General features: G+C 45.7%; 2 protein-coding genes across 3 annotated transcripts in view; one reads left to right on the top strand and one right to left on the bottom strand.

The window, feature by feature from the left end:
• Window positions 1-489: 489 nt before the first annotated feature.
• Window positions 490-10558, top strand: PSMG4 (proteasome assembly chaperone 4). Its single transcript, XM_079301002.1, has 3 exons — window positions 490-750; window positions 844-919; window positions 5983-10558. The coding sequence occupies exons 1-3, from the start codon at window positions 574-576 to the stop codon at window positions 6102-6104; spliced, it is 375 nt and encodes a 124-aa protein (XP_079157128.1). The 5' UTR covers window positions 490-573; the 3' UTR covers window positions 6105-10558.
• Window positions 7489-19923, bottom strand: part of SLC22A23 (solute carrier family 22 member 23) — a 106051-nt gene continuing 93616 nt past the window's right edge. For both annotated transcript variants that reach the window (XM_079300983.1, XM_079300984.1), the window contains 3 exons: window positions 18870-18902; window positions 16977-17100; window positions 7489-11857 (listed from right to left, as the gene is read on the bottom strand). In XM_079300983.1, coding sequence (XP_079157109.1) covers window positions 11500-11857; window positions 16977-17100; window positions 18870-18902 — 515 coding nt within the window. In that variant the 3' untranslated portion in view covers window positions 7489-11499. The remainder of the gene's footprint in view (window positions 11858-16976; window positions 17101-18869; window positions 18903-19923) is intronic.

The following is a 19923-nucleotide window of genomic DNA, read 5'->3' as shown; positions in this document are numbered from 1 at the left end:
AAACCCCGGCGCTGCTCTCGGGTGACTCCCCGGAGCCGCCGCTGTCCGGCGGCCATCCGCACTCAGGGGCTCACCCGCCACCTAGTGGGGCTTCCCCACGCCCGCGGCTGCCTCCGCTTTGTCCTCTCCAGGCAAACAGCGGGGCAAAGCCCGGGGCGGTGCGAGCCCCGGCAGCCGTGCACGGAGCTGCGGGTGTGCCCCCACACAGAGGGGAGCCTGCGCACCGGGAGGGGTTTGTGTCTTTTGGGATGGGAGCGGTAGAGTGGGAAGCGGCGGGGGCGTGCGCGTTCAGGGGGCACGGAGGGGGCGCGCTCCCGGGGGCTGCACCCGGGCGTGCGTGTTCGTGCTGGCACGGACGGAGGGGAGGCCCGGGGAGCGGCGTGCCCGGGCATTCCCTGGGGAGCGGGCAGCCTGCCTCCCCCGGGAGCCGGGCGGGGCCGGGGCCGGGGCGGTGCCTGCCGGCGGGGCGGGCGCGGCAGAGCGTGCCGGGCGAGCGCCGCCTCCCCGAGGCCGGGCCCGGCCTCCCGCTCGGGCCTTGCGTGCTCGGGCCTGGCCGCGCCGGGAGAGGCGGCGATGGAGGCGGCGGGCGGCGACGGAGCGGCGGGCGGCATCGCCCTGCACGACTTCAGCGGGCAGCTGGGCGAGCAGCGGGTGCACTTCCACGCCATGCGGCTGCGGGACTCGCTCTTCCTCTGGGTGGGCGCCGCGCCCGCCCTGGCCAGCCTGGCCGTCGCCATGTGCAGCCCCCGTGTGAGTGCCGCTGCCGGCGTCCCGCCCGCCCCCCGGAGCCCCTGAGCCGCCTGCCGGCGCTAAGCCGTGCCCTGTGCTGTGCTCCGCTTGCAGGACAGCATCCCGGTGGCCGCCTCGCTCCTGGGGGACCCGTCGGACACCGCCTCCTCCTGCCTGGCGCAGCGCTTGGGTAGGTGCGGGCGGGGTGCGGGGGCGCTGGGAGCCGCCTCCCGCCGGGAACGCGCGGCTCGGGAGCGGCTCGGGAGCGGGCCGTGCCCCCCTGGCGGCCCGGGGCCACCAGCCCGCGCTGGCTGGGTGCAGGGGATGCGGGGCGCGGAGCCTCCAGTGCTGCAGGCTGCGGCAAGCCAATCCACCGATTCACTTCTTTTACCCATCCGTCTACGAGTCTGCGGCACCTGAGTCAGCGGCCTTGAGCACGTTTTGCGCTATCAGAAGTGAATTATTTTATGTTCTTGCCCTGGCTCTGCGTGCGAGGCAGCGGTAGCTGCACCTGTCGAGTGGGGTTTCAAGTGATCTCTTCTCTGTAAACCTGTGACACTGCTGTGCTGGTGGGCGAGGTGGCTGTCATGCCAGGCACCTGCATTTTACCTGAAGATGAAGCCAACCCCCATCACACATCTCACCTTTTAGTTCCCACATTCCAAGAAGTTCTGGCCTGGCAGGTCCTGGGTTGTCTCACAGCTGCCTGGGCTTGGTCTGACTGACCCAAATGGGCACCCCTCGGGATGCTTCCTTTTCTATCACGTGCAATGTGCTACAGCTACTGCAATAGCTGAAATCCTGAATCTTAATGACAACTGGTAAACTCCCATGTCCACACTAAAAAGACTAAAAATACACGGCCTAATGCATCCTAGGACTTTTGCAACTCTGACAGCTGTGTCATGCTGGTTACTCATCATCACCCGCCAGTGGCTGATGCAGCTCCTACTGGTGAACTGCTGAGTACTTGTTACCAGGTTTTGCAAGCAACATGCTGATCTGCTCAGTCTCACCTTACTTCCTCTGTTTCAGATGGAAAGGCCACAGAATTATTAATGATCTCTGTGCTGATCACTGTTTCAGACAGTATGTCCTGAATTTCGATTGTCAGGCACTTCCATGAGTCTACACCTGCTTCTCCTCCACAGCCACATATAAAAAAGGATTGCTCACAAGACTGATCTTTGAAAAGTAGTATTAGTATCTTTTCTTCTTCACAACAACTTCTCTTTTAATAGACACTGTTTTAGTTGACCCTCGTGGCACAATTTTCTTTACACACTGAGTTCAATCCTTTCTACTTTAAGTAAGAATTTTATGTCGCTGTATAATGTGACTTATGTAATTATGTAATATGTAATTAGTGCCTTATCCTTAGGAAGTCAATAAAAATATGGTCAGAGATACTTTGGATAAAGTGTAATAGTTTATTCCACTTTCCACTTGGTCTCCTTGTCATTCATTTCTTCTGAATCTTGCTCAAATCTTCTGTGTAGTGTTGCAGCCCAGGTGACAGCTCTAAGTTATCTTAGTGATAGACATACTCATACATGTGCTTGCTATCTTCACTCTTAAAAGATTTATTAGATGTTTCATACCCGAGTCCATAATAATTTGGCATTTCTTCCTTTAGTTCTTTCAGTGTTCTAGGACAGAAGCTGCCTGAGACTTTTCTTTTTCCTAGTGAGTTGTCTCAGTTTTGTCAGTTTTGCTGGCCTTTTTTTTTCCCTAAAGCGCTTTTGCTATTTGCATTGCTAATTTCCCATACTTGGTTACTGAGAATTGATACTGTTGCTTGGTACTAGTCTATAGCTTACTCTTTATTCTTGGAGTATAATGCACCTGCCTGTTTTATTTTTCTCTGTGTGCTGTAGGTGTCTTTTGTTATTTCATCATAAACTTCTGAGCCAGCTGTGTCCCAGCTAGGCTTTTGGTCCATGTTCCTCTGTATCCATGACATCTCTCCACTGAGTTGCAGTTTCCTTGCCAGTCAGCTCCTTTCATATTTTTATATACCATTCTTGCTTGTGTGATCTTGGTTAAGGTATATTATTTTGAGGAAGGCCTATACACCTTTCTCACCTTTGGTTCAAAGGGGAGAGTCAATAATACACTTATGGCTTTGAATAATTATGTTCTTGCTCTTTACCTGAGCTCCTGGGAAAAGAAATACGTCATTTTGAAACCTCACGCCATAGTCTTTAGGCTGGCTTTTGACAGTCCAGCAATTTAGGCCTACTCATGGTCACTTAGTCCAAATTTATCATTTATTTATTTGTTTGTTTATCTTAAGACCAGTGTATCATCAACAGCCATCCCTGTATCTTTGTTTCACAAAGTGCTTGGTAAAGAAATCTGTGCTCCACCTCAGCTAGAAATACCCAGCTTTGCTGTTATTGATGTTTAGTTTTATCTGGGAATTTAAATCCTTGTTACTCCCACAAAATCTGTAATAATAGAGATGCTATTCACAGCCGAGTCTGACCTGTAGTTGTACTTCCAAGGCAGCCTTTTAAACCATCCTGACATGTGGTAACCTTCAGGCAGGCAGTTTTTCTCCCCTCTCCTCCTCCCACCATGCTTGTCACCATTTTCCCTGTGCAGTTTCTTGTTTCCACAGGCACTAGCAGGAGTAGCATGCAATCCCATTTGCACATAACTATTTCCATTCCTTACACTTGCCAGTCGCATTCCATCATCTGCCACGTGTTCCTGCAATGTCACATGATTGAATGCAGTGTTTCCTGCCCTGCAGCAGGAGTTTCAGTCTGCTGTGCACACATTCTCCTTTTGTTTTCCTTATAGTTTGGTAGGGGTCCTAGCCACAACAACTGCATTTTGTGAATTGGCTCTATCTCCTTCCGTATTTCTGTTTTTTTTCTGTTGCTGAAGACACACGTGCTTCATTCTTATTCCTCTTTCTGCATATATCTATCTATACTGCATATATGAGGTACAGGGACTGTTTCCCACCATCCTGCTTGATTGCTTTGGCACAGGATGTGTCTCACTAGTCAATAAACCAAATTCTAAGAATGTTTCTTGTAGGATACTGGAGGCCAATTCTTGAGAAAGTCCTTGTCCATTAGTGCCTCCCTCACATACATATCCTGAAATCACAGTGCTTTGAGTGCTGATTAGTGCCATGTCTTCAATCTTCCTTCTGTAGGGACTGGTAGACTCTGAACCTGAACCTTTTCTTTGAGTATTTCTCAGCTGGGCACTGGTCACTTTCTTTTCCAGCATAAGTAGTCTACAAGCACATGTCTAACATTTGTCTTGCTTCTTCTGCTCCTGCTGGACCCCTCTTCAAGCTTTGGCTGGGGCCTTTGCTCTGTATGTGCAGTTGTAGGAGCAGATCTGTGCAGTTTCTCCTGGTGCTCAGCACATCCCAGACGATGGCTGTCAAGGATATTTTTCCTCCACTTAGAAGAGACAGTGGAATAGGGGTTGTTAACCAGGCTGCATGGGAAGCAGACCTGCTGGAGGGCTTTTTAGGTTAGCCTTGTCCTTTGCAGTTTTCTGCTTTACTCTGAAGCTGCAGATGGTCTTCCATGGAGGCATAAGATCTGTCCTCTTTTGTCCTTTCCACAGGAGTGCACATGTCCAGCTGAATCCTTGGGAAGCAGGGACTGAAAAGGTCCCTCTGCCCCTCAGAGCTGGGGCAGAGCCCTGGGAGCAGAGGTCCTTGGCACAGGCAGCCAGAGGGACTCCCAGACTGTTCTGGGAACTGGAACAGCATCCCAGAGACTCCATAGGCAAACATAATTAAGAAGTTGAGTTTTGACATTGCAGTGCACTGTATAGTTCTGTTAGCTAGGATAATGGTGTTAATTAGTTCAGAATTAGCATTGCATTCATTTAGGGCATGATGATGAAGCACTAGTGCTTACAAACTGTGCTGCTTTATACCACAAAAATCTAGTGCCAGGTGCTAATTTTTGCAGTCAGAGCACCACATTGCATTATATCAGCATTTTGTAGTGCCAAGTCTTGCATTTCAGAAGCAGCTCTACTTACTGAGTCAGGAAGCTGGTAACCTGTTAGAATAGAAAATAATAAAAAATTTATTTGCATAATGAAAATGCCTTAAAGGAGTTGTTTAACTACATTTTATACATACATACATATAGATGGGTTACCTGTATTTTTATATGTCCTATTTAGAAAGGATTGAGTTCTTAGAAGTCCTAGTGTTGCTATTTTGAACTTTTAAAAATTCAGATGATGTTTTTGAATATTCAGCAGAACGGTCTGATTTGTGTCTAGGATCATTAGCTCCCAGCTCATTCCCAGACAAAAATATCTTGTGACCCAAATACTATTTTTTGTCTTTTATTTTACACAACTCAATTTAAATTTAGTGCCTATTTTTCCTGTATGGTACTTACATTTTTCACAATGTTTAGCTTCAGTAATGCATAAAGAGAGCCACAGATTTGCTATATTACCATGGTAAAATCTAAGTAGGATGGCATTTTATTTATTAAGCACTTCTTGATGTTATCTCTTCTACTCTGATGATTAAGTCTTCTTGTCCCACTGGACAAGTGTTTTTTTATCACTGTTAATTAGCTCTGTCATGGAAGGCAGCTCTTAATTTTGTAGCACCTCTTTCTAGGTACTTGTCATTACAGTAGCCTTGTGCTTGGGTTCATCATGTTCAGCAAAGACTCTCCAGCCTCTTGGAACATTCATACATACTGTATGAAGAAAGGTTAAGGGAAACAAAATTGACAGCAAGCTTAGACAGAACTGGTGCATAGCTTTTTTGGGCCCTTTTAAGGCTTTTAATAAAAAAACAGAACTTAGTTAATTTCAATCACTTTCTTGTGAGCTTTCCCTCTAATGTTTTACACAGCACAGATTTACAACTCTGAATTTCAGTGCTGAGAGTCCAGTACAGACTGTGGTTTCACTTACAATGTAAGATATTTAAGAAGTGTCCAAAAGTCCACTCTAAGCACGGAAGGATTTCCAGTGACTAATGGAAAGCATCTTGTGTCAGGTCAAAAACTAGTTGACAGTCACCAGTCTTCTATTTTTCACTTCTGTAATGTGCAAAATCTTGCCCAGCTCCCCAGTGGTCAGGGACTTGTTCTGCTGTTCCTTTATAGCTGCACCCAGCATAGCAGGAGTAGAGAACATCTTAGAAATGCATGATGTGGCTTTTTAAGAGGCTTGCTCAAATACCATCATCACTTTTATATAAGAATAAACTCTGGCTGACTACTCTGTTTTGTGTTTTAGCCAGCAAGACCAAAAAGCAGATATTTGTCAGCTACAATCTTCAAAACACAGACAGCAATTTCACCTTACTCATAGAAAACAGGATTAAAGAAGAAATGACAGCTTTTCCAGACAAGTTCTGATTGTGCATCATTGTAAAAGAAGATGAAGGTTTTGTTTCAGAAAAACTGATTTCAGTTTTCACACTGACATATAGTATGTTTCTTTTGTATTTTTTTGATCGAATTTCTGGTTGTTATTAAATAAATACACTTGACTTGGATTTTCTTTTTTTCAAATAGAATTTGAGTTTTCAAAGCTAAAATTTTTTTTTGCTGCCCTGCTAAGTAGGATAGCAAATGGATGCTGCAATGGATGAACATCATTGTAAAAGTGCATGTGGTCTCTGGCCTCCACACAGTACTGGGATCTGATGGCAAATCAGTTCCAAATGCTATTGTAACATTAATCTACTGTGTATTAGCACTGGATATAGTATAGCATCTTTTAGTGTTTAAATAAAGAAACCTCACATTTTTGTATGGTAAAGCTGTGACAGGAGTGTTACTTTTGTCCTTTCAGCCCTTCTTGGTTGTAGTAGTGGTGCAAAACAATTGATTTCCTTCCATCCCTTGGGCACTAAGAACACTAAAAGGATTTCACAAAGGGTTATTGATGCATCCCTGAGGACTACATAGAAGGAAAAAGCACAAGCTGAGTTCTGGAGCAATAGATAAATCCGTCAGGCTGCTAGAAGAGCATCACATGTAAATTGAGCACATACATAAAATCAGAGAGGTCTGCTACCATGACCACAAGTGAAAAGCATTCTGCTGCTACATCTCTGGACTTGCTTTCAGGTAGGATGGGTATCCTTTCAAAGGTAGGTCCAGGGGCTGTTTTGTTTGATGAGATGGCAGCTAGGAGTTAACTATGCGGGGGTTTTTTGGTTTTTTTTTCATCCAGAGTTGAGACCTGACTTGAGCTCAAGCATTAGCTTTTGATACAGACCAAAACTAAACTGCTGGTGCTGCTTCTAGGCAACTGTCCTAAGCACCTACAAAGAAGTGATGAATTTACCTTGCTGTGGTGCCACAATAAGCAATTGAAGACTGTAACTGAGAGGCTGCTGCTGTAGAAGGTACAACTGCTGAGTCTCTTTTCCAAAGGGGTTTGAACACCCAGTGTCCTCAATGTCTCAGACTTGCTGTGGATGCAGAGGGCCTCTCCTTACCTGGTGGGAACAGCTGCCTGTCCCTAGCTGCAGTTCAAGATCAGAATAGCAAAAAGAAACAGTTGAAGGATATTTTCTTTTTAATTTACACCACCCAGGAAACAGAGTCAACTATGCTTCTGTAATTGACCATAAAGGATAATTAGTTGCAAATCAACATGCTGTTTTCATTAGCCTGATTTACAAACAGCTCATTCTGATTGTAGAGCAGGGTAGGGCTATTTGCTCAGGCATCAGCTGCTGCTGGGTGTTTGAGATGTCACTGCAAGGGAGCCAGACCAGGGAGAGCAAACTGATGGGACAACGTCATTTTATTCTGTACATTTACATACAAAGTTCTTCTCAGTAGGTACAACAGATGTAACATCATGCAGACATTTAGCTTGTAAGACTGTTTTCAGTACTTGATTTAAGCTTGTGCTATGAGGAAGCACCACCAGACTACTCATGATCAAAACATACAGTAACACGATTCTTTAAAACTTCATCAGAAACTGAAATGGGGAGGGAGATCTCGCCCACTAGACAAAACACACCATACTCCTTTCCCAAAACATTTTACACAATACATTTAAAATGAGGTTTGTAATTTCATTTTTTTCTTAAAAAACAAAATAAAAAAAAGGTACAATGGGGGAGATCATTCCCCCACTCAATAGTGTTGTCTTATGTGCCAGCTACAGGCGCAACTTGACTTGACATTCACAGAGTTCAGTTAATGGCACTTCTGCTTCCAATTTGGTGACCAATATAGTGTTTGGCTCCAGGAAGTGGCAACAGTTAAGTAAAATACTTCCACTAAAAAGAACGACAACAAAAAAAGCCTGCTCCGTGAAATCCAAAAGTAAATCACACAACCCCCTTTCAGAGTGGCCACAAAACACTTGCTAACAGGTGTTACCTGTTTGCAGTGTGTCTGGCAACAAAAACAGTACTGAAACCTTAAAAGGGGACAAAACCCCCAAGATCAAGCATAATGTCACTTCACATTTTTGTTTGAACTTAGAAAGATGGAGAAAGCCCTTAAATGGTAAACCCAAAGAAAAATCTACTGATGGGCTTAGAGGTTACTGAAGGTTCACAGAAAAAGGCCAAAAATGGACAAGACAGCTTGGACTGCTTCCCCTGTTGTGGTGGCCAGAAAGAGCTGCCTGAGAAAAGCCTTTCCTGGTGATGGCTGCAGAGGAGACATGGCTGAGGAGCCAATGGTGCAGCAGGCTGGGGCCCCAGCAGAGAGCTCTGTCCTGCTGCAGGACTAGACAAGGCAGGGCAAGCATCCCTATGCTTCCTACCCTGCTGCATCCCCTAGTACCTGGCTCCTCCACACAAGGTTGGTTTAGTGAAAGTTTTCCAACTCTGTGAGCATGTATGGAAGAACTTAATCATCACAGAAGTGTTCATGTTTTCAGGAAAAGGAGCAAAACTGGAACTGCCAAGGCAGGAAATTAGTTTTTGCTTTATTGACGTGACAGTGGCAGAGGGCCAGACCGACTAGAGAAGCAGGGGCTCCCTTCCTTGCAGATCAGTACTGACTACCTGGTTTCAAGCAAAAAACCAAAAAAGCAGCAAATCAAATCAACATAATAAGATATTTTTCTGAAAAAAAGGTTGCTGCATGTTCCTGTCACCTAGTGTATTTACTGTCAAAATGTTGATGTGTTTAAACAAGTATTCTTTTCCCTGTGCCTGTCAACGGGGAGCAACCACCAGAACAGGAAACGCTAAAGCGCTGTGGACAACAGCAGTGAGCTCACCAGGACCACTGGCAGTGCTGGAAGCAGCTGGGTTTGGAGGCTGTGGATGGTCTGCAAGGGCTGTACTGCAGCTGGAGCACATGGGCCATCAAGAGGAGCACGAAGGAAGGAGCCACCGGCTCCGGGCACGATGGATGGCAGCACGCTGCTTTCAGCCTCTGTGCTTGCACCTCCTCCTCCCACAGGGCCTTTTTCTCTTCCCTCAAGCCTGGTTTTGCTTCTTCAGCTTTTTCTCATGAACCCATTTCTTTCGTCCTGAATGAGCACGGCTTGCCACAAGCATCTCGCATCGAAGGCAGAAGGTATTGCACAAATTTGGCACGCGAATGCTGCACGAGTGGGGAAGGGCTGGGTTCTTTCCTCAGGTGAACACAGCCTGCAGACATCTCAGCACAGAACAAAAAGAAGCAGCCACACTCAAGCCTGACAATAAAACTTGAGTGTAAGATCAGGCTCTTGCTGTCACAGCAACTCTAACAAAGGTGAAAAAAACAGTAGTGTAACTCTGGGCGAAACTACCATCAACTGGTCCAGTGTTTCTTACCAGGCTCAAGAAGAACCCAAATGTCCACATCATCCTCTGTAAAAATTAGCAGCTTTAGGACAACATTGTTACTCTGAACACAACCACCTCTGTTGCTTCTGCAGGTCTACCTGTCCCCTTGCATCCGTCAGCATCTCAGGCTGTGCTGCTTTGCTGCATGGCCTGCCGGGGAGCACGGGTCTCTGATTTATTGGGGCCTGTAAGAGGACATTGGCAGCCTAGTGGAGGATGGAATTCGTTAGGTACAGTAGTTAATCGACAATATATACAGCAAGGGAGGAAGGGGGAGGGAAGGTAGAGAGGGACGTGCAAATGAGCACTTCCCCTGCATATGAACGCAAAATGTACATCAAACAAAGTGGCAATCATACGGACACTCAGTACAACATTGACATCCTGCTGCTCCGCTTGAACGTCTGCACTACCGAGCAATCACAAATGGATGGCCTGAGTGAGAAAGGAAAGAGGGAGGGACAGAGGGGAGGGTTAACTACAATGCAAGAAAGTTGTTTACAAAGTCCTTGCATTGAGCTAGGTCCTCACAATATTCTCTTGAGTGAGAACCAAAAGCCAATGGCCAAAGGAAATAGTTGGTTTGGGGGCTGGAAGAGAGAAGTCAAGTGGCTACTATCAAAGTGCCATCTGCACAGCAGGAGGTAAACTGGATGTTCACTTTGTGTAGAATTAATCCAATTTAAGTAAACTTTTCTTTTGAACTTAAATCTTACAAGAGCAGTTGGGAAAGTGGGGAAATAAGGGTAAATTCATTGTATATTCTTGGTTCAGAACCAGAACACATCTCTAAGAGCCCAAGACATTATTCACAGGCTATCAATTAATTTCATTCCAACAGTCATTTAAGCAGTTTTTCCACTTAATTTGAAAACCCAAACCCTGGTTCTAAAGACACTTAAGACAATACCAGGACACTCATTTCCCAGGAGCAGGAATCCCAGCTATGCTACCTTTTGGAATAAAGGTACAGATCATTGCCCATGCTCCTTACTGTTTATCACTGCTGGTCTCTGCTTTTTTCCTGGAGCAGTCAGAGATCCTGGACCTCCTGATAATTACAGCCATTCTAAGCAAAACTCATTTTTGCATCATTAGTCAAATCATTTGCATCATCTACATTACTATTAAGGACCAGTGGTAACCACTTAAATAGATTAATATATCTTAAAATGCAGTAAGCTGATTTGCATTGGAAAATCAGCTTGTTTGGGTAGGATTTTTCTTCAATGCATTCAGTGAAAACAAAAATGGACTAATTTAGAAAGTAACTTTTAAGTGCACATGGGCTATAAAGACAAATATAAGCTGCCTAAAATGCAGTCAGAGTTTGAGTCACAACAGGTTTTGCTTTGCTTTTTCTTCCTTTTTTTAGTGTATACAAACACAGCAGGCAGTCTGGGCACTTGAACTTTCTAGACAGGCAGAAGAATGTTGCACAAGTCTAAGTTTAAGTCAATTCAACTTTGCAGTGAATCTCTCTTTCCTTTAAAGAAACACAAAAACAAAACAGAAAACAACATTCCCCCTCCCCCCATGGTTTCTTTCTTGGAATGGCTGCACCTTGTATAAGATGGCTTCATTTTTGTGATCTATGAAAGGAAAAGGAAATAAAGTGCTTCTTGAGAATAAATCAAAATAAATATACATATTTAATGGCAGGAAAAAAAAGAGTTCTGAAGGGCTACCGCCAGCCAGGTCTTTTCTCAAATGAGTCTTTTCCCCCAAAACTTTTCAAGAGTAATCTGCACAACTGCTGAAGATGCCAAAATTTGCTTTAGTAGCAGAGTTGAATTCCTCTAAGTTTGAGTCTGCTCCATCACTGGTTTGTAAAATCTGTGCAAAACACCTTTGCCCAAAGTGCTACTCCTCCTGCACAACAGCATCAAATAAAATACAGAAGGAAGAGAAGAAATATAAGAAGGGGAATAAAATAATCAAAAATTAAAAAAAAAAAAAAAAAAAAAGGGGAGAAGGAAAAAAAATCCACCCAGTTACATGGACTTCATGCCGTTGGCAGTGGTGTTCTCCGAGATGCCGTCGCTCACAGCCGCCGAGTCGTGGAGGCCGGAGTAATCCTTGAGTTCAGAGTTTGTCAGGAGCAGCGGCTGCTCCCCCTTCTTGTGCGGCAGGAGGGGCTGCCGGGTGTAATGTTCCCCGTCCGGGATGTTCTCGGGAAGGTTCTGGTTCTTGCTCTCGGGCAGCAGCAGGATGCAGATAATGCAGATGAGTGTGCAGCAGGCGAAGATGACGTGGTGGAGGAAGTAACCTTTCTGGTTGTGGAGCTCCATGATGGGGGCGGTCAGGCGGCCGAAGCCCGCGCTGGCCAGGACCAGCCCCAGCCCGCCTCCCCTGCAAGCACAAGCAGAGGGGAAACGATTACACTCAGCTATCATTTCACACCCTTTTAGCTGCCCCCACAGAAGAAGAAGAGAAGCTTTATGTGTTTTGTTGATGTGGCCAGAAATGTGTATTCTATAACCATCTGCTGAAGCTGGGTAGGGTAGTGACCCTTATCTCCGTGGCGCATACCATCTGCTAATGGGCCATCTTTAAAAACAGGTGGGGAAATTATCTTTATCATCCTCCCTCCAGGAAGATATCATCTGCTGCTGGCCCATTGAGTCCCACTGTGTGACTGATAAAATTATATCATCCCACTGGGAGATGCTCCAGCCAGGGGGAGGAGCTAAGCCTTTTCTACCTAAATAAAAAATGAGATTTTGGACAGCAAGTTACCTTCTATCCACTGGATTCCAGAGGAAAGCTGGACTTTTCCACATCATCTCTGGACCTTCAGAGAAAAACTGCACTTTGCTACGGGAGCACTGCTTCAAGTGAACCACATCTGCCACTGCAGGGGGATGCAGCCACAATTTAATGGGACTGCTGCCAACACCCTGACTGACTGACAGGGTGTCAGGTTGTATTCTGACTCTGTCATGGTTGGGATTGTTTTTTGTAATACTGTATTTCTATTTTAATTTTCCTAGTAAAGAATTGTTATTCCTAATTCTCCTATCTTTGCCCGAGAACCCCTTAATTTCAAAATTATAATAATAATTTGGAAGAAGGGGATTTACATTCTCCATTTCAAAGAGATGTTTCTGCCTTTATTGGCAGACACCTGTCCTTCAAACCAGGGCACTTTACCATGTGATTGCATAGACAGCACTGTAAAATACTCCCAGTTCCAAGTACTCTCACATTCAATAAGGGAAAACCAGATTTTGCTCAGCATGCCACCCTTCTCCACATAGACAAGACACACCAAGGAGCAGTAAGTGCAAAAGTCAATTTTGGCTGCCTCTGAAGTATCTGGCACCATTCAGCAGTGGAGGCAAGAGATTAGACTTTACAAGCCACAGCCTTGATCCATTATACCAAACACTGAGTGCTGGAATATTTTCTACATAAAATCATGTTATGGCTGGAACTTCTTGGCATACTGGAGATGTAATAAAATGCATAATTTTCAGACAAAAAAAAGTGTGAAAATAGACTCATCTTCCTCCAGCTAGAGACACTGAAGCTGCTTGTAAAAGGCGAGTTCAGTGCTCTCTCCTGATGCTTGACTATGCAAGCAAACTCTTGCAATTCCTTGTCATGCACATCAGCATCTCTCCAGGACCTGGCACACCTCACAGTCCTGGTTCTGTCTCGGCTGGGTGCCCCCACACAGAAGTGGCACTGCAGGTGTGTCTTTGGGGCAGGCCATTCCCTCCTGCTGTGACACAACTGAGGTCTCCTGCCAGCAGTGCCATCCTTAAATGACTCATTTTAACAAAATCTGTGAGAGTGGCAGCTCATCCTGCATTTTCCAAAAACCCTGCTGCCTGCAGAGGGAGCCCTCCCTGTGAGTTTAATCACTGGCACTCTGCTTCCCTACAAGCCTGTGAGGGCAACACACTTCCTACATTTCCTCTGGGAGATGCCATCTATTCCAAACCCTCTGGAGATCAGAGGGGCTCAGGTGTTCAATTCCCAGGTGTTCAATTCCTGGCCCAATGCAGAACTGTTACTGTCAACAAAAACTGGCCCTTACAGAAGATGACTTGCAGAAGGCAAATTGACTACTTTATGTCAAATTTTTGGGAAGAAACAGTTTCCCTGACTATTAAGCATCCTAGAAATCATTGTACAAATAAACCTACAAATGCCAAATTCACTCAGCCAACCACAGCATTCAAGCTACTCTTCACTCAATCCTTTCCAAAATCCACTGCTGCTTACTTGACAGCTGAAGGACAGCAAACAAAGGTTTTAAAAGATGCTCTTGGGACTGACTGGATCAAAAACTCACATATGTATGTTCCAGCTCTTCAGACTCAGCAGAGCATCTTTCACAGACAACAGTGACTTCCCCAAATGCTGCAAAAGCCCTTATTAAAAACTTGCCAGCTTTCTGATGGCAATTTAGAAACCCAGCTAAATGCAACTATTGTGCAACTGGCCTCCCTGCAACTTCATTAATACACTCACATGAGTAATTGACAGCCCCAAATGCATGGCAAATCTCTCTCCAAGCTGGCTCTGGAGCAACAAAAGCCTGGCTCATTTACATCAGTGATTGCAATGGCTAAATTGTATCTCAACCCCCCTGAGAGGACCTGAGGTGAGTTTTAAATGCTGCTGTAGAAGGACATCAAGCAAGCTGAAAGAAAACGGGAAAAGGCAACAACAAAGACGGCTCTGTCATTTATGGGTCAAGTGGCTTCAGATTTGCAGGGGGGAAAAAAGTTTTTCCATATGACGTCAATAATTAGAGTAGGCATTACTTTTTCCAGTGCTATCAAAACCTGGCAGAAGAAGACTTCAGAGTGTGTCCTACAAGGGGTTTCTTTAAGGTTTAACTATGCTGCAGATGTGAAAATGTGAAGGGAAAAAAAAAAAAAAAGAGAAAACTGAAAATATTGTCAGGAATTTTTTGTTGCTTCTGTGCACATCAGGAAGAGAGCTACAAGGCAAGAGAGGCAGCACCCTCATGATTCCCACTGCTTTTGCAGGTGACAAGGGACAGCAGGTGGAAAAGAAAAATGCTCTGAGTGCTCTGGGCATTGCTCCTCCTCAGCATGGAATTCCATGGCAGGGGCCAGTGTCTGTACTTCAAACACGCCCCAGGGGCAGAGTGGAGCCTGGAGAGGGAGTGCGAGGGCTGCTGGCACCCACAGCCAGTCCCAGCCTCCTCCCTCCAGCTCTGCCTGCCAGTGGCTGCTGTGGGGGGCTTTCCTATGGCATGGCCCCATGGATGATCCAGCAGGGCCACTTTCCCAACTCCTGCTCACCCACTGACAGTGGGGAGGGATTGTTTGCATGAGGTTTGTGGTCCTAAGGTGGGCAAAAAGCAAAGGGACCTTGCTTCGAAATTTTGTCCTCAGAAAGGTCCTGCTTATGCATGGGGTAAAATTTCCTTGTTTGCTACATCAGTGTTTTGCCAGAGAACAACAAGACATCCTCACTGATATCCTTAGGGAAGGGTCCTTGCCCTTCTCAGCACTCCTCAGGAGAGCAGAAAATTGTTAATCCTGTCTTCGGACAGCCATGTCTGCATTGAGCAAATGGATATGACATGGTTCACAGTAAAAATGAGCCAGAGAGGCGCCCAAGCTACAGGAGGCTCTGGGAGAGCATCTGGTCCAGCTTTCTGCACAAAGCAGGGCCAGCACCAAAATCATATCAGGTTTTCTGGAAATTTGGCTTGAGCAGCTATTGATAGGAAAAACCCCTAATGATAGGAAAAAACTCTTTGCCTGTGTGGGCACACAAGCAGGATATGGAGACAAAAAGCCAGAACCATCTTTCACTTGATAGTAACTGAGTATGTGGAGGATGAGGAGAGGACATGATGTATTTTATTCAGCCTATTCCTATTTAGTAGACATGCAGCTGTAGTGTGTGAAGATCATTCCATGTGGCATTTTGGAGAGCAGGTTATGAGGGTGTAGCCAGATCTCACCAAAAGGCAAGACAGAAGGCAGCTCAGGCACACCTCTGTATGAGACAGATTTATGCACTGTCCTGAGCTACACCTCCTAATTGCAATCCTGAGTGGATCTTATTGTGGTGGTAGGATTGCAAAGCAGTGCAGAGTGTCATCATTTCTATAAATAAACAGGGACCCTGAGGCATAGCTGGCTGCTGTCACTCGCCTGGTGTCACCCAGCAGAGTCAGGGGAAGCAGAATTTCGGCCCCCAGCCAGGATTTTGTCCCTCTCCCTGTAAGTGATTTAAGGGAAAAAAAAGCTTGCTAAGTTCAGACTGCCCATTTGATCCTACTTGGCAGTTTCTCTTCTGGCTGACATGGTCAATTCCTTATCTATATATCTTTCCAACAGAGACAAGGAGAAAATTAAAAAGGCATAAAACCACCAAACTGATTGACACACACATAAATAAATAGCTGTTAGTGTTTCAGGCTGCCATATAAATTCACTTCTCACACTGCCTTTTCCTGGGAAATAATGTTGTCCATAAAATACATTCACAAATTCAGATAGCCTGAAAGACCATGGAGGAAGGAGACTTTGGTTACTCTGATGAGAGTTTTGCAATAATATTTTTGCTAAGTTATTGAAAAGCATATAATTTGAAGAGGACCAAAAAAAAGTATCCTCTTTGCTCCATTCTCTCTCCCTCTCACCCATATGACCTGCATTCCTGGGAAATTCAGTAAAGTCAGAGCAAACTCCTGAATTGCTGTGGCAATAATCCAGAACAGAAGCACAACCCTTCTGCTGTGAAAGATAGCAGTGCATGCATAAAATGATACAAACCCCTGACCATTCAAAGATGTGTTATGGGAAGGTCTCCAACAAAGGTCTTTTGTTTGATTACTCTTATTTCCCAAAAACTTTGAGCCTCTGCTAAGATAGGTCTATGTGAAGAGAAAGACAGCTTTATCTGCAATAAAGCCAGAGGGGAAGGCTTGCAGAGGACCTTTGTGCACCAAAAATATTTACACCACATGTTTCAACACCTCCCTTCCACTGAAGCACTTCTGCAGCTGTCCTGGTTGACCTGCCCTGTGGAGGCAGGGATTGCTGGCACCTATGTCCTCCTCTGCACAGTCATGGAATTTCTCCTTTAATATCAAGATGCAGACTCACCTGATTGCTGCTTGAACAAACTTTGCAGAGCTAATGAAGAAACAACAATGTTCAACCACACAAACTGGTTCAGTTGAGTATTTAAGACCCTACCAAGCTGTAATTCATGTGCTGCCAGGCCTGCTGATCATCACCACGATGGGACACAAGGTGGAGCCATGGAAACAAAGCCTCTCCATACACAGACATGCATTCACTATACAGAATGACTGCAGCTGCTGCAAAAAGTGGCCCCCAAGTTGCTGTGAGGTCTCAAATTACATGGGGCTTTCCCTCCTGTACCAGGTGTTAAGTTACACAGCCCACTGTTAAGTAAATGAGGATAATTTTGTCCCCATATTTTGAGGGGGGCCCCAAAGTCTCACCTGATTACTGTGGGTGTGATTTCAGCACAGAAGAACACGCTGAGGCTTCCAACAGCATGGGAAGAAAACATACCCACGATGGAAAACGCAACAGAGAATTTGTCTTTGACGCTGTCACTCATACCTGGCAAGACAAGGGTGTTCATAAAAAGTAAGAATGAGGTGAAACTTTTAAGAAAGAAAAAAATTAAAGAAATTAATGTTACACTTCTGCCTCAACAAGAATTTGAGTAAGTTTGTAATATTAATTTAAAACTGGTATTTATAAAATCCATTCCCCAAGCACCTGAGATACATACACACATGCAAAAAACCATAACACCATGCCAAAAAATGGCAGTGGTCTCTTTTTTTTTATGCTCAGCCACCAGAAAAGGTAAAGCACCTGAAAAAACAAATATTTGGGCAGTCTTTTAGGCACCAGCCTCTTCCCTCTCATGTTTGACAGACAAGTGGAGACAGATAGTGTTCCTCAAGCTGTCAAACATCTTGTACAGTGGGGCTTGGGCACTGGAGAAGCTTCCAGGACAAGAGGGGAAAGAACTAGAAATGCTCCCTTCTCTGTGCTAAGCCTCTGCATGTGATCAGTCTGCAAACTCTGTTGTAACTCCCAGCTTGACCACTCTGGGTGAGAGCAGTTGATGCCAAGGACTGTGAAGCACTCCCTTGAGTCAGGGCTGTTTGCTCAATCATTTCACGGCTGGATGGCAGCAAGGTTTCCTGGAGCAAACAGTGCCTGTCAAGCACTTGCAGAAACCCCAGGAAATCTAAACAAAGCTCAAGGAAACTGTCTCTGGCCACGATGAGAGCACATCTCTCACTTGATCCTTGCTTGCCACCCTCTGTGGGCAGGGGTGGGATCTCTGACCAGGGCTGTACAAGCTGTGCTGGCCAGCATCACTCACAGGCACTGCTGCACCATACAAGGGGAACGCATCATGCCTGAAGGAGCACTGGGGAAAGGACTGGAGCTTTGCAGCCAATGTTCTCTCACCTTTCTACACACTCATCCCAAACCTGCCTGAAGAAAGAATGCTGTGTGCAGCTCCAAGCAGGAACACTGGCTGGGTTGGATCCAATGGAAATTAACACCTGCTTTTGTTCTTGCTGAATGTATCAGCTGTCAGGTGAGCAAAAGGTATTTGGGAGCTCTTTGGCTATACCTTCTGAAATGTGTCACAGCCTGCCCAGGGCTAAGCTCTTTCTACAATGCATCCCAAATCTGGGGGAGAGAGCAAATTCTGCTAGCTGATGAGGACATGGGCACAGCACCTTGCAAACCGTGGGTCTCTGGCCACTCTAGCACAGTGGGTGAGGCTACACCATTAACTCCTGAGGAAGTCATGGCTACTCAGCAGAACAGACCTTGGAAAAACTGAGCAAGGACAAGGTCATCAAATCTGGTACACAAAGGTACATTTTGTTCCCCTGTAGTTTGTCACTGCATTGATCTTAACAGTACTTCAGCTTGGGAAAGTATTTTTTAAGGTGTTTAAGTCCCCTTATCAAAAGCATCTTTAAGTTGTTTTAGTCCCCTTTTCTTTACTGGGAAAAAAAATAAATCTTAGGTTCCTGAACTGGGACTGCTGCTTCTCAGGAGGAGACATTCTGGGAAAGCCTTACTCTGTATGTCCAACCCTGGGGGACCTCTGCACCCTCTCTTGACATGCAGAGGTGAGCCTTTGTGGAGGGCATGCTACACAAAGAGGCTGCACATGAATGAGCAGGCCTGCCTGTGAGTGGGGTCTCAAGGCACTGCACAGAACTGGACTTTCCCTCTGCACCCCTCTGTGGCAGCAGCTCTGCTCTGGGTGCTTTGGGCCAGGCCTTTTGGATCTACCCAATCCTGGGTGAGTGCTTCCCACACGATGCAGATTTGTCTGTAAACCATACCTGAGTCTGGAAGTTGACTGTATTTTCCAATCACTGGATCCAAAACCATGGAAATCAGAGGAAGATATAAAAGAGAAAGGGTGAGAAAATAAGAACATAGGGTTTTTAGATATTTGCTTATCTGAAAGAAAAAAAAATAAAGGGCAAATCCCACATGCCACCCTAACCCCACCCTCTGACTTCCAATTCTTTCCCATGCCAAACCATCACATCATTCCCTGGCCACCAGATAGGACATGCTGTTTCCAGGCACATCTCAGCTGGAGGACAGCATGCTAATGAGACAGTGATAACAAACTAGCAGTAAAGCATATTTAAAAGCCCCAGAATTACCATTGGGATTAACACAAAGGCCTCTTTGTTGCTAATGAAGGGGGAGAAGAGAAAATACCCTCCTGCTGCAGCCCTGAGGGAATGGCCAACAGAAGTTTGTGTTAGAGAGCAGTATCTGGGCATCAGTGCTGTCAGGCTGGTGGGAGACTTATTCCTCTCCAAAACCATGAGCTGATGGCCCATGTGCCACACCAATCCCAACCACACAGGAGCACACAGCAGCATGGGCAGCAAGGGAAGGGCATCAGCACAAGCTGGGCACAGCTCTGCTGGTCATCTCCGCCAGGATTCTGTGACTTCCCAGGTGACACTCCAGAGTTCAGAGGAGGGGTCAAACAAGGAGATCTTCAAGGTCTGCTGTAGGTTTGTGGCTGGTGGAGAATACCCCTCTCTCTCTCACCATTCTCAAATTGGGATTTAATTTTCCAATTACACCCAAATTATGCTGCAAGATGCTGTGACAAATTTCATAATAAACAGGGTCACTGCTTCTCTCCAAACAGTGTCTAGTTCTTCTGAGGAAGAGGTGGCCATGGCCAAGAATGGGGAGAGCTGATCTGAAGTTTGAAGCTGCCTTTCCCTGCTTTTCTCACAAAGAAAAGAGTGCAGTCAGAAAGGCTGATGAGGGCACTGCAATGAGAGTGCCAATGTAGTACCCAAAGCCATGCCTGATTTCAGTTTTGGCAACTTGGCTCACAGAACCACCTGAACCTGTTATGGA

Source organism: Erithacus rubecula (assembly GCF_903797595.1).
Source record: "Erithacus rubecula genome assembly, chromosome: 3".
NCBI classification, from domain to species: Eukaryota; Metazoa; Chordata; class Aves; order Passeriformes; family Muscicapidae; genus Erithacus; species Erithacus rubecula.
This window is presented reverse-complemented; position numbering and strand designations above follow the sequence as displayed.

Bases quoted from the DNA above. Each gene is read 5' to 3' on its own strand.
- PSMG4 (XM_079301002.1), top strand. From the start codon at position 574: ATGGAGGCGGCGGGCGGCGACGGAGCGGCGGGCGGCATCGCCCTGCAC. The intron at 751-843 runs GTGAGTGCCGCT...CTCCGCTTGCAG, and splicing joins TCGCCATGTGCAGCCCCCGT to GACAGCATCCCGGTGGCCGC. The intron at 920-5,982 runs GTAGGTGCGGGC...TTTGTGTTTTAG, and splicing joins CTGCCTGGCGCAGCGCTTGG to CCAGCAAGACCAAAAAGCAG.